The following is an 18,957-nucleotide window of genomic DNA, read 5'->3' as shown; positions in this document are numbered from 1 at the left end:
TGAGTTTTCACTAGGGAAGCGCATTTCGGCGTGTCTTTCAACGCTCCAGAAACATGCATTGAAACTTTAGGGGTGGTGTCCCATGAGGCTGAAGCCTTGGAACCCTGTGCCGGCAGGGGCGCAGCGTGCCTTGAACCTGTAGGTTCAGAAGGCCCTGACAAAACATTCTACAGGCCTACGGGCACCAATGGCTTTTTTTTCGACGAGTCCACTGAAGAAGGCTGAGATGTTGAGTGTTTGGCCTTAGGAAGGCCCCATCGCACTGCTGACGACATGGTTAGCGTGACTGCGGACGGGCATGGGTGGGTTTCGGATTGCCTTACCTTGATTTTTCATTGCTCAGAGCTTGCCCGTCACTTCACAACCCCAGCAACATTAGTGTGATTTGTCTTTTCATTTTTCTAAACAGTTCTATTAACCATGGAAAACTCCTTGTCCCTAGTTTATATCTCTTCCCCTACTATACCCGATCACGGATTCTGAATTGCATTCCCATTATTTTTTTGAATTTCTTTCTCATGTGCCTGTGTCCAAATCGAATTTCCTAAGTGTGCTAGCTAGTCTGTTTTGAAGCCTGATTTTTCCTTTATTGTACGCAGCCCAAAGTACCCTTGTGTGCTGTCCCATAGCAGTAGTATTGAATCACTGAAAACCTATGCTTCCATTGTTGCAGGGGGGGAGTGCTTACCTGTTGGTGCTATCACTTTGTGGTAAATTGTTCTTTTTCTGTTCTGCCATAAAAAAAACGGAATTCACTGTAATAGCATATCGTAAACTGGTGGTTTTGTAGAGATTGTTGCTGTGCAGTTGGTTGATTTTCCTTTGTCATTAAATAATAAATATCTTATTGATAGACACTGGCCTGGTTCCTAGTCCATTGTGACATGGGGTGTTTGTGGAGGTTGGGTGCGAGACAGGTTGGAGGCCTACTAAAAAAGAATCCATAGTTTATTAAAAATAAAAAGCGTTTTATTGTGCGCCACATTCATTGTAGGAGTCCCTGGATGGTGTGGGCCGTGTAATAAACTGTGACAACCAATATAATGTGATGTTTGTGTTTCTTCATTTGAAATAATCATATTACGTAAGGTTGGTAACAAAATATATATATAGAAGTGGAAAACCCAGAATAATAGTCATTTGTTGATGAAATTACTAATATTTAGGAATGAGAAGTTAGTTACTTGAGGTAACCCTGGCTGGTTGTTCTGGTAAAAACGCAACAAAAAACATACAATAACAATATTTTTCAACACGTGTCCATTTAAAAGCATGCCCCATTGTAGAGAACAATGTTCCACTCCCGAGTTACTGTGCCTACCTATGAAAGGCTGAGAACAAGCTGCTGGGAGACAGCATCAGGGGACCGCGGGGGAGGATTGTTCCTCTGTCATTGACCCAGTGCAAGTAACCTCTGGTCATATCTGCCATTCCAATAGCACGTGCAGAGCAATATAAGAATTTGTATCCGTTCCTATGATAAAAAAATATAAAAGAAAATCAGAACTATTAAGAGAAATGACACTTGTAGGGTGCAAAACGTAGTTTTCATTAATGCATGCTATCCTCATCTGGAACCATTCCAGGAACTTGACAACACACTTTTTCATAATAGATGGAAAAAAAAATTACAGCCTTTTTGAAATAACGTCTGTATGATTGGTCTTAACACCTCTTTGTTCCCAAAATGTGAACACCAACTGATCTAGAATAATAATAGAAACTGTATCCAATTTACCAAGGTGTGAGGGAGGCTGCAGTGAGTGGCTTGTACAACGTATGTTTTCAAACCCAGCAGCCTCACTCCTGAATATCTCAGAGTAGTAATGAGTACTGAACAGCAAACAGGCAGACTGGGTTCTTGTCTCAGATGGAAATTGGGTTCTTGTAAAAGGAGAAGACTTAAGAATGCAGCAATTTGTTTTTACTCATAACAAACCTAGTTCAGGTCCAACCCGTCAAAAGATGCATAAGTTGTAAAGGAATGGAAGTTGGGAAGGGGGATTCAGGATGCGAGGGCCCATCCCAAACACAGGGAAACCGATTCTGCAAGTCTTCGTTGGCTAATCCAGGAGAAGTAGCAGTGGAGCCGTCAAGGTCAATGCTTATGAGGGGGAACTGGGTAGGTAACAATACAGAATAATAGTATTACTTTGAATAAAGGGATGTCCACACTGAGGCTATTATGAAAATACACTTCATATTTTACTAAAGATAAGTAAACTACGCGGAGGAGGTACGGGTAAGGAATGTGCAACCCTCCTTTCCTTTTATTTCTATGTGAGGTATGAGTTGGAGTTTAATACCCTCCTGAGTTTCTGTCTCCAGTTATCTGTGGCTACCCTTTATCAGGGAGGGTTTACCTTGGTCAGAATAACAATCTTTTACCATTAGGGGAAGTGCCTCCACCTGTTAGGGTGTAGCAGACGGGAACCACTGGTGGCTGGTGCACTGCACACACTTGCACCCTTGTAATAAAGTGTCCAAGCCAGCGGTGTGCCCAGGTCAATGCCAAGTCCTGCTGTTAAGCTGTTGTATGGAGGGTTGAAAGGAGGCAGGAACTCAGAGGTCACACTTCCTTGAGTCCTTCTCAGGTATTCTCACAATTAAGTACGATAATTATCAGCATCTAGTTATTTTAACAATTGCCCCGAACTGGAGCGTAATCCTGGAGCGCATGCCGAAATGCTCAGCGACCGACCAGGATTACACTCCGGTTCTGGGGAATTGTTAAAATAACTAGATGCTGATAATTATCGTACTTAATTGTGAGAATATCTGAGAAGAAGGACCTAAAATATAGATGAACGATCACTACAACTGAACTAGGGATGCTGATAACAATCATCCGTAATATTGAGTCGACTACGGAGAAGATACAAAACAATTGAAGAGCTGGTCTTGGAATTTGATCAAGGGAATTTGAAACTTTTTTCGCAAGACATTAGAAGATTAATACATTTGTGACTGACGAGTAATGCCTTTAAAAACGACAGATGGTCGATACACGTGTCTGCAAAACTTAAGTCAAGCAAAAAATAAATATTTAATTATGATTAAATTGCTTTGTTAATTAACGAAGTTTAAGGACATGCGCAAACACCTGGAAAGTGTACCCAATTAGATATATAGGGAGATGTACAAAACATCTGGAACTTTATAGAACAGACCATCTATGTTAGTGTGCCCTGATGCCTGCGGGCTCCAGTACCTTTTAAATAAATAATGCACTCCTGGACCTTCCTTTCTGTTATAGCACTTGTGTCACGTCTACTTCTGTCTCATATATGTTTATGTTGGTGCACCCTGATGCCTGGGGCCTCCGGCACCTTATAAATAAATATGTAATAGCTAACTTGTGCTGTGGGCTATTATTTCTTGCCGAAAGGTTTAATAAGGGCCAAGGGAGTATCGTATTTCACGCAGTTTGGTGATGCATGTGTTTTCTCAGTGTGTGGTCTCCTTCCATGTATCTGCTAGGTTCACACTTGCAACAGCTGGACTCATCCAAGGGATATCCTTATGTACTACTTACAGCTGGGAATCATCGAAGTACATTCTTGTAACTCCTTGCAGTCACAGGTGTCTGTTTGTCTCCTTGTTCTACTAGGTTGTTTCTATGGATAGACCTCTTGTCTCTGGCTTTGCCTTGACTGCAGTTCCAACTGTATTGCCATCCATCCTCGCATGCACTGCGTGTCCACCTATTTGAAGTAGCTTCTCCTTGATTGCTCTTGCAACTGGTCTTCACTTCTCAGCAACCCTTCCACGTTAACGCCAATATGGCAAATGATCAGCGCAGGTTGGCCATCTACATATATGCAAGATGCTGCACGGTCTTACAATGGATCATTTTCCGCAGACATTTGTACTTGTCACTTGATTTCAACACTGGAGTAAAATTATTGAGTATGGTGTCTGCTTTGTAACACTTCAAAAGCATACACCTTAATGAATGAATAAACTAGTATAGTGCAGTTCTGCAAAATGAATGGCGTCTGAATGAACATGGTTTCAAATCAAGGATGCCGCACGGCCACCAGCCCATACCTGGACCAGTGGCTAATTCCGGACCTTTCAACCTGGAAAGTCTGGTCCCAATCCAGGTTTTGGCACATACCACTATGGACATGTGTTTCACACTCGTAATGTGTAATGCAAATATGTAAATGCCACCTGTAAAGGGTGTTCTTTCGAAGTCTGCCAATTACATGTTCTCATACCCAAAGCATGTCCTGGTCTAGCCAAGGCACCATGCTCTTATCACTACAGTAACTTCCTTTTCGAGATGCTGCACATACAACACATGCTCTCTGCGAAACACTCTGCACTAGAACATCAACATAGCTAAACTCAAGGACGAGGTCCATCCCATCTGTGCTGTACCGTATGTCCCATGACATGTCACCACTAGGAGTGCCACTAATCCTCGGGGATTGGCACACATTAGAACATGAACAATGTTTACCTCCTAAATCAATTCATTATTCCTCAGGCACTCCCATTCAAAATGCCATCATCAACTCCAAACATGCATTTGACTTTACAGTAGTGGTTTATCAAGTGAACGTACTCGTTTATGGAATGGTAGAGTTTCGCGATTCCTTGGTGCGTCCAGTCTTTTCCCAGCTGTGGGAGAATCTGCCCCAGGGCGTCCGATCTAAAAAGGAGACAAGAAGGCATTGAGACCACTGCAAAGGGGGAGAGCAATTGTTGCAATGAATATAGCAGTAGAATGTACAACCCAAGAAGGCACATTGCTCTACATAAGCAATAGCACTGCCCAGAGAGGATTATGAGAAAGGACTCAGAGGGTTTAGACATGTACAGGATAGCAGAACCTCGGGTGTATACGCTGTCCAAATGCAGCAGCTGCTTAGCATTGACTTTGCCACCAGGTATGTCATTTCTAAGATGACTAAAGTAGCACCTTTCCTCATCACGTAAACAATTATTTATTTCTCCATTATAAAACACAGATAGGAAAGCCCTTCTTTCATTAAATAGCTTTCAAAGTACAGAAATGTTTTAGATCAGAGCAATTTTCCAGCTAACTTGTTACTTTTTTTTTTTTACTCACCCTCCCCCTTACAGTTGGCTTTTTTTGTGGGTGTTTTTTCTTTGCATAGGGACTTCAAGAAAATGGACACACACCAAAGAGCACATGAAAAAACATGTCTCAGAGTGAACAGCATTAAGTACCCGCCGTTTTCACCCAGATCTCGTGTGCAGAGGGAACACATATGTTCACATCTCCATGTCACGGCCTAATAAGTGTCTGGCACACATTGCACTGCAAGCCTCAAAACTGCCAAACAGAGCTTCTAAAATACTGATCTGCACAATGTTTTACTTGGGTCACTGCCACTAGTCCGTCCCAAAAGTACCAGCAATTACTGTTACTAATTAAGCACCATATTTCTTTAGACATAGTTTGGAGCCAAATTCACAGTAATCTTGTGCATAGAGTAACATGCACCACCTACGCTGCCCACACAGGAAAGGGACAACGTGACCTCACCTTCAACACAGCAACATGACATTCAAACCCTTTGCTTACACTGGCCTAAAAAAACATTTCTGTTAGATTAGGTTCAAATTATATATCTCGGTGGGTTAAGAAATGCACTGCAGAAAGGTTTGTGAAACCAGCAGGCCATGTGCCCATGTCCCAGTCAGCATTTTACACTTCCCAGGCAGTATTTGCAACACCCATTGAGGTAGTGCTGCAAAGCCGCAATACTATGACAGCAACTGCTATGCAATACATTTTCAATATTATTTACCGACTTTTTAGGACCCTGCTAAAAGCAATGGCCAAGGCACCAATGCATAAAAACCATGACCGTGACCAGAATGAACTAACAAAATAAAATTGCAAAGCCATAACCCAAACACAGTTCCTAGAGAAAAACAACAAAAGAACAAGTTACTTTCTTACCTGGTAACGTTCTTTCGATGGGATGGTCCGACGACGTATTCCATATCTATGACATGTAATCACCACAGCTGTGCTGCTTCGGAAACTTTTTTCGGCGTCTGCGTCCTGCGTCGATGACGTCGATGCGCCGTCGTCGAGGGCCTCCGTCGACGTCCGCCGTCATCCGATGTGATAAGTAGGACGCACGACGCCCGTACCCTCAGTTGTAGTTTTTTCCCCCAGAACGTGTGACACTAGTCAACTGCCAGTCAGACACAAAGCCTTGCGGAACGTAAGCTGCAATCGCAAAAGAAATTCTGCAGCGGGGAAGGCAGGGCGGGAGCGATATGGAATACGTCGTCGGACCATCCCATCGAAAGAACGTTACCAGGTAAGAAAGTAACTTGTTCTTCGAGGGGATTGGGTCCTCCGACGTATTCCATATCTATGACAGACTCCCAAAGCAGTACCAGAGCAAGGAGGAGGGAAAGAATTTAGAATCAAAATTTAGAATAGCCAATCAAATAGCAGAGCAAAGGACCGCCTTGCCAAAGGCCAGATCCTGTGCTCGGATATAATCGAGGGAATAGTGACGTACAAATGTATGTACTGAAGCCCAGGTGGCTGCATCACAGATGTTGCGAATAGGAACACCCCTCTGCAGGGCAGTAGACGCAGCCATACCCCTGGTAGAAAGGGCCCGCAAGCCAGCCGGTGGGTCCTTACCCGCCAAACGGTAGCACTCCGAGATGGCCAAAATAATCCAGCGAGACAAAGTCTGTTTCGTCACAGCTTGCCCCAAACGCTTTCCAGCGTAACCAATAAAGAGTTGATCGTCCACTCTGACCCAGGACATGAGTGAAACATAAAAGCTTAAAGCTCTCCTAGGATCAAGCCTATGGAGCCTCTCCTCTTCCTTACCAGGATGCGGAGGAGGATAGAATGCCAGAAGAACAACCTTCTGGGCCAAATGAAATTCCGTCACTACCTTCGGAAGAAAAGAAGGACGAACTCTAAGGACAACCCTGTCCTTGTGAAATACAGTGAAGGGTGGCTTAACTGAAAGTGCCTGTAACTCACTCACTCTGCGAGCGGAAGTAACCACAACTAAAAACACCGTTTTCAGAGTTAACAGCCTCAAAGGGCAAGAATGTAAAGGCTCAAACGGAGCACCCATAAGAAACTTAAGAACAAGGTTCAAATCCCAACCGGGCACCAGGAAAGGTGATCAAATCCCAACCGGGCCGCAGGAAAGGTGACGGAGGGAATACATTAGTGAGCCCTTTCAGAAACTGTGAAATTAAAGGGATTTTAAAGTAAGAACACTCTTCAGACGAGCGCTTAAAGATGGACAGCGCCGCCAGGTAACCTTTAATGGTACCCACTTGCAAGCTCCTTTGGGCCAAAGAAAGTAAAAAGGACAGAACCATGGGGATGTCACATGCAAAAGGATCCACATTCAGAACTCTGCACCAGTCGCAGAACTTACGCCAACGGCAAGGGTACAGAGACTTTGCTGCTGGCCTTCGGCCGAAAGCAACACCTCCATCACGTCTTCAGGGAGGTCCCAATCCCTATACCTCAACCTTTCAGAAGCCAAGCGTGAAGGTTGAGGGATCTGACCTCTGGATGGAGAACCTGACCCCCCTCCCGTGAGAGCAGATCGTCTCGGTAGGGAAGACGACGCGGAGGGCAGATGGACAAGTCGAGAAGGTCCGGGTACGACGTCCTCTGAGCCCACGCCGGAGCAATGAGGATCATCCGGGAACCGAACTTCCGTAACCTCCACAGCACTTGCGGGATGACGGGGACTGGAGGAAACGCGTACAGCAGCGGGAATGACCACTCCAACACAAACGCGTCTCCTAAGGCTCCTTTTGGAGGAAATTCCCGCGAGCAAAACCTTTCACACTTCCGGTTGATACTGGAGGCGAAGAGATACACTTGAGGGGTCCCCCAAAGGGCGAAGATCTCCAGGAGAATCTCCTGAGCCAACTCCCACTCGTGAGAGATCGAGCTCTGCCTGCTCAGAGCGTCCGCCGTCACGTTTTCGTCTCCGGCCAGATGAACTGCCGAGATCGAAACTTCCTGCTGGATGGCCCAGAACTCGAGCTGCATCGCCTCCGTGCACAGAGGAAGTGACCCTGCCCCCCCCTTTTTGTTGAGGTAGTGCATGGCCACTGTGTTGTCCGTCAGGATCAGGACACTCTTTCCTCGCACAGTCGGCAGAAAAGCCTTCAGGGCTAGCCTGACGGCCCTCAGCTCCAACAGATTGATATGGAGTCTGGACTCCGACGGAGACCAACGACCGCTGACTGTCAGCCCGTTGGCATGAGCTCCCCAACCCGTGAGGGATGCATCCGTCACGATCGTTCCCTCCGGCCAGGGAAGCCAAAATGGAGCCCCCTTCATCAAGTTGCCTTCGACGGCCCACCACAGAAGGTCCTGGGCGACCGAGGGCGGCACCTGAACCGGGTCCGACATCCTGCCGGAGGACTGCGACCATTGCGTCTTGAGCGCCCACTGCAAAGATCTCATCCGCAGGCGAGCCTCTGGCACCAGAAGAATGCAGGATGCCATGAGGCCGAGCAACCTCAAGAACTCGAACGCTGGGAGCGTCTGGGCATGCTGAAACTTGTGCACCATCTGCTGAATGCGAAGAGCCCTCACCTGGGGAGGAAAACACTGCCCCTGGGGAGTGTCGAGCACTGCTCCGATGTACTGGAGCCGCTGTGTTGGCGTCAAATGGGACTTCTTTAAATTGAGGGAGAAGCCCAGCCTGTGAAGGGAGTGGCAGGTGACGGACAGATGATCCAGGACTTGCTCGGGAGAGCTCCCCCTGATCAACCAATCGTAGACGTGAATCCCCCCTTGCCTGAGATGCGCTGCCACCACCACCATGAGCTTGGGGAAAACCCTCGGGGCGGAGGTCAATCCGAACGGCAGGACCCGAAACTGAAAGTGCGAGTCGCCAACCGCGAACCTCAGGTACTTCTTGTGCTTGGGATGGATCGGCACATGGAAGTAAGCATCCTTGAGGTCGAGTGACACCAACCAGTCCTGAAGCTGAAGGGCCTGGAGGACTTGAGAGAGTGTAACCATCTTGAACTTGTCCTTCCTGAGGAGTTTTTTCAAACCGCGCAAGTCCATGATGGGTCTCAATCCCCTGTCTTTCTTCGAAATCAAAAAATAAGGGGAATACCATCCCTTGTTCCTCTCCGCTACAGGCACCAGTTCTATGGCGCCTTTCTCCAGCAGGGCTTGAAGTTCCTGCGCAAGGAGCGGATCCGGACTCTGCAAAGAGAGGTTCCCCGGTGGATTGTCGCAAGGCCTGTGCCGAAAGGGAAGACAGTAGCCGTGGGCCAGAACCCACACATCTGAAGTAATGGCACGCCACTCTACAAGATGCTGCGCCAGCCTTCCCCCAACCGGCGAACCATGGGACATGGCCTCATAACTGAGAGGGAGCGGCCGCGGCGTTACCTGAGGGCAAAGAGGCAACTGCCCGAGCGGCCTTGGCACCACGGGTACCCTGTCGTCCACCTCTGGCCTCTTTGACTGCCAGCTCCTCTCGCTTTACTGAAGGAGTAATAGCGAAAGGAACCACCCCTCCACTGCTGTCCCCTAGGACGAAAAGGCGGAGGTTGGCGAACTGCAGCGCCCAACGACTTCGCTGCAGCTTTCGAGGTCTGCAACCTCTCAAGGCTCTCGTCAGCCTTGCCGCCAAAAAGGTGTTCACCGTCAAAGGGCATGTTGAGGAGCCGAGACTGCACATCAGGAGCAAACCCCGACTTCCGCAACCACGCAAACCTGCGTATCATGGTGCTCGCCGCCATGGACCTACTGACGCATTCAGCTAAGTCCAAACCCAACTGAACGGACTCACACATGGCATCCTTACCATCCTGGACCATAGCAAGGAAACCATCCCGTTCGTCCCCTTCGGGAATATGTTCAGCCGCTAACGCAACACAGTTCCACAGAGTATGTGTGAAACGAGACAAGGCACAAATGGAGTTGGCTGCCTGAAGCGCCATACCACCAGAAGAAAACACTTTCTTCGCCCAGCCATCAAAACGTTTGTCGTCCCTATCAGGAGGGATGGTAGGGTACGACGCCTTCTTTGCCGGGGCCGTGGCCGCCTGCACCACCAAACTCTCCGGAGTGGGGTGCCTGGTCAAGTAGCAGGGGTCGCTACTGGCTGGATGGTATTTTCGCGACAAGGATCTGCCCACCGCCGGGAGACTCTCCGGAGCAGTCCAAGCCGCCGCCACCCTTCTCTGTAAAGCCATATGGAACGGCAGTACCGGATCAGTTGGGGGACCAACATCAAGGATGTCTGTCAGATCATCCTGCACAAACTCCCCTGGGGGAGCAGACCAACCCAAGTACTCAGAAACCCTAGCCATAAGGCGCCGGTACGAGGAATCGGCATGAGAGCCAGGCTCAGGCCTACAAAACTCCACCTCCGGAGAGGTGTCCAGTCCACTGGCATCATGCAGTGACCGTCTCAAATCGTCAAACTGACTATGGCCCGAGACAATGTCATCTGGAACCCGACTAGGAAACAGGCCATCAGAATCCTCATCCGCCTCTGAAATATAGTCCAGGTGGCGAAAAGAAGGCACCCGAGAGTGCTTGCTCTTAACCAGAGCCTTCCTAGGGGGTCTACCCGTGCCACGGGGTACCTCCGACACGAAAGGCGTCGATGGCGTCGAGCGAATCGGCGCCGGCGTCGAGAGGATCGGCGTCGAGGAAATCGGCATCGACGTCAGATGCAGCGCCTCCAGCATCGGCGGCGTCGACACAGCCCTCGAGGCCGGAGCCCCGAGCGTGTCCCTCGACGACATGAGCATCGACGGCTTCGACGACTTCCTCGGAGCCGGAGCCTCGAGAAAGCCTGTCGACGCCCTCGACGCCTCAGACGTCGATGTCTTCCTCGAAGACCGCACAGGTGCACACGGTCTCGAACGCGTCGAGGACCGGGATCTGGAACGGGTACGTCGAGAACGAGTCCCCTTGTCCGAACGGGACCTCTCCCGTGACTCGTGCCGACCACTCTTGCAAGCGGTGTCTCTCGACCTCTCATGACCGACCCCACTCGGGGGCGCGGACGGCTTAGTACCCTGCGACTCAAGAATCGCCAGCATTTTCTTCCCGAAGGAAGCCCATTCCTCCGGCGTCGCACGGCTGGTGGGGTAAGCGACGTGCCGGGCAGAGTCCTCCGAAGAGGACCTGGAAGACGACCGGTGTCGGCGCTTCCGAGAATGCCTCGAAGAGGCTGAGGAGTGGCGAGACCGAATCCTACAAGGAGACCCACGAGACTTCCGACGATGACGCGGAGAGTCACCCCTCGAATCATCCATCGAAAGCCCCGCAGACTTCGACTTCCTGGGCTTGGACACCCGACCTACCAACAACTTCTTCTTAGGTTCGCGTAAGGCTTTGGACATGAGCGACTGGCAGTCGATACAGTCATCCGTGTCGTGGGCCTCCCCGAGGCACCAGAGGCAGGCGTCGTGCGAGTCCGTCACCGACATCTTGGACCCACACTCCCCGCACTTCTTGAAACCCAGACGCGGGGTCGAAGACGAAGTAGAAGACATCTTCACACGAAAGATGTACACAAAACGAACAGGTTTGAAGAACCGAGAAGAACAGAACTCAAAAGAGTCGAGGCGTGAACCGAGAATCAGGAAGCAACACGTTTGCGGAAAAAACGGAACTGAGGCTACGGGCGTCGTGCGTCCTACTTATCACATCGGATGACGTCGGATGTCGGAGGAGGCCCTCGACGACGGCGCATCGACGCAGACGCCGAAAAAGGTTTCCGAAGCAGCACAGCTGTGGTGATTACATGTCATAGATATGGAATACGTCATAGGACCCAATCCCCTCGAAATGTGCTTTTAAATAATATTCAATCCCTTACCTATTGCAGCGCACACCTCCAGGGAGGCATCTCGACACTCCAGCAGTGATCCAATGATCAAGTGCTGGTGGCCTCAGAGAGAGGTTACGGAGGCAAGAAGGTGGTTATGGCCTCCTGCAGCTGCTTTGGTCCCCAATCACGTGGGTTGCATTGGAAAGCATTATCCACAGAGGGAGTAGTAGAGCTCCTCCCCGTCCGCCCAACTGCATCTGGCAGAACCTTGGCTTCACCCATCCGCAGAGCCCTGCAGCTCTCAGGTGACATTGGTTTATAGAGCTTTGGCTCAATGCACACAAAAAGGAGTTTGAATGCATTAACTGGCTCCAGTACAAGTGGTCCTGAGTGTTTGCAAATGTAGGATCCAAAGGTTTACATTGGTGAGTACACCCAATATTACTAAAGCATGCCTGGGCACTTATTTGTTTGTTTATTTTATTTGTATAGCGCTCCAGACCCAGGGGTATATGGGCGCTCAAGGATATTGTAGGGGAGGACTGGCCGCGAGGCCCTCCTCACCTACAGCTTTCTCCCCAGGTGAGGACCATGACTCGGTGGACGCCCCCTCATGCCACCCGGGCCCAGGTGGAGGAGGATTCGCCCGCCGACGATATTGCCCACACGCACCCCGTCTTTGCATTTACCAAAAATTGAGTCAGGCCTAGACGCCATCTTGTCTAGCAAACATGGCGTGAGTTCAGCACACTGTAACGAGGCCCCCACCTTTGGAGGGCCTTTCATGCATCTCTGTCGCCTCAGCAGCCCTGACAGATCCGCTGCGAGCGCGTTCCCATGAGAAAGTCGGAGATGAGCTAAACCCGAGACGCCAACACGGCAACATTATATTAGTAACAATGTGATATTGCACCCCGTATGACCCGGACCGCAAGGCCGGGGTAGCGAGGAAAAAAGCTGAAGCATCACTATCTGAAGAAGGTAGAAAACAATTCAAGTATTGGTACTAATGAACTACCTCTGTTTAAAATGTGAATAAGCCATAAAAATGTAACGTTATATGATATCCCTCCAGGTCTGGACTAATGCTGCTATAACCACGGAGAAAGATGTTGACTAAACGTGTAACCTCTATTTTGTAAAAGTGTTTTTCAATAGTATGTAGGAACTTGAACTCATATATGTTTTTGAATCACCCAAAGCGGCGAGCATCAATCTCTGTAGGCCATAACCTAGATATCCCTCGTATAACGTCTAATGTACATACAATACGCACACAATGTAGTGAATGTAATGCTAGGTAATGAAAAGGTACTGGAATCGACTGTATTAAAGAAATGTGTAACGAAATTGAAATATATATGTGTGTCTAAATAACGTCAAAATAAGGCAAAACAGTATAGAACTTCTGCATTCACTGATCAGCAACGCACGAGGAAAATACCTTTGTGGATATATGCAAGGCCATTCCCTCTCCCACCCCACCAAGCCTGCCAGATAAAAAAGCTAAGACTTGTGCCGCGCTCCCTCACCTCCCCCAACCAAGCTGGCGTTACTTCAGAGAGTCAGAGGCCCCGGCACCGCAACCAAGGCCACAGCCCGCCACCTGTGTTATTTACAGCACGGTAATAAACCCACGGTTGAACCCACTGATCTACCAGCACCCTCTCATAAATCCCACGAACCCCCCAAGAATCCTGACCCCGTGTAAGGACGACCCCCATCATTGAGACAAGACACAGAGACCCATCTATATAATAACTTCTAACGCAGCAGACAGACATGTATCATTCGGCCCCGGCCCCAGAGCCCCGTCCCGCGACCTAAAATACCGGTCAATAGGACACAGGTAAATCTCACCCCAACCGACGACCACCAGACCTCTCACAAGGTGCATTCCTCATGTGTTGTGTTTATTTTTATAAGATAAGATGCTGAAGCAATTTATCAACGAACTTAAATGTCATTTTCTGAATAACTGCAGTGTGCATGGCCTAGGGCAAATGAGACAGGAAAGGTATTCGTCATTGTCACAGGCTGCCCCAGCGCATCAACACCGCACGGATGACCTCAAGCCGGCCTGCCAGGCCCAACCCAACCCACGAGGCTGACTAGTGACGTCGTCTTGCCAAGACCAACCATGCTGCAGCAACACCTATAGTTAGTCGACGATACCCAATCCCAATTGACTTGTGCCCCCTATAGTGTTTAGGTGCTGATGACGTTTCTTGTATTAGAAATACGCCTGTCTTTGCTATTGTCGGACAGAGCGCTCTCGTAGGTTGCAGAGTTCTTTGCATGCCTTATCCTTGGATAAAATCCCACTTACGCTCACCCGCACTCTGTCTTGGTCTTATTCCCACTACGGGAGAGTCCCTTATTGTCTCTCATTGCGGGGAGGATCGTGCTGAATTGGGGGCGCTTCCCTTCAGTGGTGACCCCGACGTGATATCTCCAAATTATTTTTCCTAACTCCTTCTTAAACGACCCCCTTGTGGCACGAGAATCTCCGGTTGAGAAGGGATACGCACGGTGAACCGTCTCCGGGAGGCCGCCCGCCAACGGCGACCGGCACAATAAGAAGTGCGCACTCAATGAGAAAGGGTACGGGATCCCGATTGGAAAAAAATCCCCTTTGAGTGCCGCTCGCCGGAGCCAGGGGCTGACCGTTGAGTTACCGGTAACGCCGCCTGGACGGACCCAGTTTCGGAGAGTATCGGTTCAAGACGGGCACGTGAGTACCGAGTGCGAGTGATCGTCAAGGGGAGAAGAAGGGGAAGTGGGAATAAAAGAACGGGGAAAGGTAGAGAAGGAGAATTGCGGGGGTCTACTAAAGACGGGTCTTGAAACTTTCTTTATTCTTTCTTTTGCATATGGCCATTAGGAGTAAGAAATAAGTGACGTGGTAGAAGTGACGGAAACCTAGCTCCGAAAGGGGGTGGAAGGCGGCGCCGCATAGTACTATCTAAACTAGTACTGGGAATATATGAAGAAGTGAGAAATAAGTTATTGGTGTCTAGCAAAAGGAGACACCGGGAATATTTTTTAGTGATTGTGCTCTCTCTCTCTCTCTCCATTTCTTTTTTCCATTTCCACGGGGTGGGGGGTGAAAATGAGAAGGGTATAAAGTAGTTAGAACATCTTAAAAAAAGTGGGGACTCAGTAGTGGCACGTACAGACGTGAACATAGTAACCTTAGCAGGGAAACAGGGATAGCTGGCCAGGGAGGAAAGGGAGGAAAAAGACAAAAGTGTGAGTGGAAAGTATTGTGAAGGGTGCGCGCACCGTACGAGTGTTAGAGACGAACAGGTGGCCGTGAGGTGGTGTCAAAGAGTGTGGACATAACCAGTACTAGATCGATTGCAAGTGAGATCACATAAGTGTGCCTGAGAATGGGAAAGAGATGAGATATGGTGAGTGAGAAGAGATTTGTGCAGTGAATTACAGTGGGTGACAATTTTGAGAGGTCCGCTCTTGTCTGTGCCATAAAGGTATACGTACGCATATTTACACCTAATTAAAAGTTACGAAGGCGAACGCGGTAGCGCTAGCGATTTAGAGGATGGGGGCTGAAACTCCCTTGTCACACATTTGTAAGAGCTTGCCGGGATATGCTGAACGCATAAATAAATATCATGATCAATGGTTAACAGAATTGAAAGGGGAGGGGTTGCCCCAGATTTGGCCAGAAGGAGGGTCTTTTGACAAAAGCGTTCTTGATATGGTATGTACATGTATTCGCCTCAAGTATAAGGGGAAAAAATGGCAGAATAGGAAGGAGATATTAGATCTCTGGAGATTGTTTGAGGAAGTACCCCCACCCAAAGCCCCAGCACCAAATATTGATTTACCCTCCACCACAGACAATCCACTAATGATTCCACGAGAGGAAAAGGAACAGGTAAGCACAGAACAACCTGCGGAGGTGGTTATGTTGTACCCAATGTTACCTAAACCAGCCCCTGCAGCAGGATATAGCGACCCGATTTATGTGCCTCCCCCGTCGACCAGCACACCACAGAGGCCAACTGCACCCCCACCATACGAAAACACCAGAGAGCGCGCCCAGGGAGGCACACAGAGGGTGGACATAGAGAAGTTAACGAGTGACTTAGAGTCGAGGCTTACAGTGGCAAGAGATGAACTCTCAAGAATAAAAGACATATGTGAACGCACAGCATGCGCCCCTACACAATCTGGACGCACGTCTAGAGCGTCAAGCGAAACTAGACAAATTGAGGAGGGATGGAAAAAGGGGGAAATACTGTTCAGAATTGAGGAAGAACCGACAAGAATAATAGAAGTGGGGACAGCAGAAGGAAGCATTGGTGATGTATCACGAGGAAGAGGGATCAGAGAGGATTTGTTATGTGATGTCAGAGGAGGGATGGATGAGAGCGATAGATTGAGCATGGCAATAGGAGGAGAAGGCGAGGAGCTAGATGGTGCCTGTTCACTGGAGACTATAGAAGATGAATGGATGGGACGACTAAGAAATAGAGTGGGGAAGATGGCGTCATTGGAGTCAGTAGTGACTAAGGAAAAGGAAGCTGCAACGGTAAAAGGGAAATTACAACTCCCATTACTCCACAGAGGGGGCAGGAGGCCAAACTATATACCGTGGGCTCAGATGGATAAGGCTAATTTAATGAAATCACTGCCTCAGCTGTCAGGAGGGGCAAGCAAGTGGATATATGCATTTGAGAAACATACCGCTGGTATACCGCTGGCAGTAGGCGATGTGAAGAGCCTACTAGTATCCGCAGTAGGGGACCAGGCAGACAGAGTTTGGGCTAAAGCGGGTTTTCCAGCTGTAACTTTAGAGTGTGATCGCCATGATGGGGCTTCTTTTAACACTGTGCGAGCAAGGGTGTGGGATGCACTGCGGGAAACCTTCCCGGATACCCCTGATTTGCAGTCAGTAATGCAATGTACCATGAATGACGGGGAGGACGCTATGGATTACATTCTCCGGGTGCAGGAGATGTGGAGAGCGGAAACGGGTACGCCCTGGCACCAATCCACGTCTCTATTTTACTTCATTATTAAGAGAGGGCTCCCAAAAGAAGTGCAAAAGGCACTAGATAAAATAGCAGGCGTTGAGGCAAAAGGCTGGCCAGAGATCCAAAGCATAATAATACACCATTGTAAACGGATCAAAGAAAGAGAGAGGGAAGTAGCACAGAAAAGGTTGGCGGACGAGGCGAAGTTGGTGCAATCAAAATTGGTGAAGGTCGCAGCCGCGGTAGCGGGACTCCCACTCATACGGGAGGGAGAGGAAGGAGAGGAGGGGCAAATAGCAATACAAGGAAGAATAGCAGCGAATTGGGCAGGACAAGGGCAACGACAGTGGACAGAGCAGGAGCAGAACGGAGGTCCAACGTGGCAAGAGTGGGCCCCAAGAGGAGGAAGAGGTGGGTACAGGGGTCGAAGAGGAGGACAAGGGTATGGAGGAATGGGAGGAAATGGGTGGCAGGGTCCCAGAGGTCCACAGGGGAGCTGTTGGAATTGTGGGAGATGGGGGCATTACTCAAGAGAATGTAGGAGCAGACAAAACAACGGGTTCCAAGAGATAGAACAACACGGACACCCCCACCCGGGAAGCCCCTACGGCCTCCCCATGGGACAATACCAGCAACCAGACAATGTAGTACAAAGGAATAACGCACAACTGCACGGACATCAGTACCGAACACAAACCAGCCCACAGAATAATGACAATGTGCACTACACGCCTGGTAACACTTTCGCCACAGTAGCTAATGGAGCACCCGCCCCCGCACCTTACAGTGGAGTGTCAGTGGTTTCGGGGAACATTTTCGATCAAGGGGGGGCAATGAGACACCCCGCATAGGACAGCCCACAGAGAGCACTTGCGTGTCCAGTACTGTCTACGACCCACAATGCATCAGAGGAACCATTGATAGGAGCGCAGATAGGAGACAAGCAATTCATTTTCATGGTGGATTCGGGAGCGGAGAAATCATGCATTAGAGAGGGCCGGTTCCCGTTATCTAATAGAACGTTAGAGACGCAGGGGTTCTCTGGGGCTGTAATTGAAGTTCCTTACACAGAGGTATTGGATGTGACAGTGGGGGGTAAAACAGTGAAAGCACCCTTACTGTACTATGAAAACTCTCCCATCAACTTACTGGGGAGAGATCTCTTGAGCAAACTAAACATGACAATATCATTCACAGGGAGCGGTATCGTATGTTCAACGCCAGGCATATGCCCCCTCCGCATATTAGCAGTAATACACGGCCACACAATCATGAAAGAGATCAGAGGGGTACCGAGAAATGAGGAGATGTTTGTCGAAGGTATGAGAACATTGGCTCTCATAGTACCAGAACTAAAAAGGGTGGAGTGGAGGATCCCAGCAGAATTCCTTTTTCGTCCCATAGCAAGCCCTGACACTGCTCTTGGGACAGTACTATCGTTGGATTTGCATGCAATACATGTATCAACAAACAGAATATGTGTGATTGGTATTGACATGGAAGGGTGTGAGTGGCGGACAGTATTGTGTACAAAGGCAAATATCCCGCTGAGAGAGCTCTCTGACGAGGAGCTATTTTCTGACACTGAGGGAGATGGTGAAATAGTGATGGAACTGGCAATGCCCTGCGACATTGTAGTTACAGCCAGACAAACTAAGGTTGAACTAATGGCGGTAGTAGGAGCACCGCACACATTTTTTGATGAGGACATGAGTTCAGTACCCACTAACTTATGGACTAATGGCCCCCACGATGTAGGGTTGCTGCATGAAGTTCAGCCTGTGGTGATAAAAGTAAAACAGGGAGCAATACTACCCCGGGTGAAACAATATCCACTGTCGCGAGAAGCAGAAGAAGGGATCAGAGAGACAATCGATGCACTGCTAGCACAGGGTATAATAGTGCCCTCAAACTCCCCATGCAACACATGCATTTACCCAATCAAAAAGGCGAAGGGGGGTTCATGGAGGATGATACAAGATTTACGCCCACTGAACGATGTGGTAATGAAGGAGTTCCCTCTAGTCCCGAACCCGGCGACAATACTGTGCAACATTCCAAAAGTAGCATCACACTTCACAGTAATTGACTTAAAAAATGCATTTTTCTCGATTCCCTTAGCGGAAGAGAGCAGGTACTTGACAGCATTT

General features: G+C 48.9%; 1 protein-coding gene across 4 annotated transcripts in view; it reads right to left on the bottom strand.

The window, feature by feature from the left end:
• Window positions 1-18,957, bottom strand: part of LPIN2 (lipin 2) — an 819,298-nt gene that overhangs the window by 167,610 nt on the left and 632,731 nt on the right. For all 4 annotated transcript variants that reach the window (XM_069620856.1, XM_069620855.1, XM_069620857.1 and 1 more), the window contains 2 exons: window positions 4,574-4,660; window positions 1,322-1,474 (listed from right to left, as the gene is read on the bottom strand). In XM_069620856.1, coding sequence (XP_069476957.1) covers window positions 1,322-1,474; window positions 4,574-4,660 — 240 coding nt within the window. The remainder of the gene's footprint in view (window positions 1-1,321; window positions 1,475-4,573; window positions 4,661-18,957) is intronic.

Source organism: Ambystoma mexicanum, chromosome 5q, assembly GCF_040938575.1.
Source record: "Ambystoma mexicanum isolate Mex_15411 chromosome 5q, UKY_AmexF1_1, whole genome shotgun sequence".
NCBI lineage: Eukaryota > Metazoa > Chordata > Amphibia > Caudata > Ambystomatidae > Ambystoma > Ambystoma mexicanum.
This window is presented reverse-complemented; position numbering and strand designations above follow the sequence as displayed.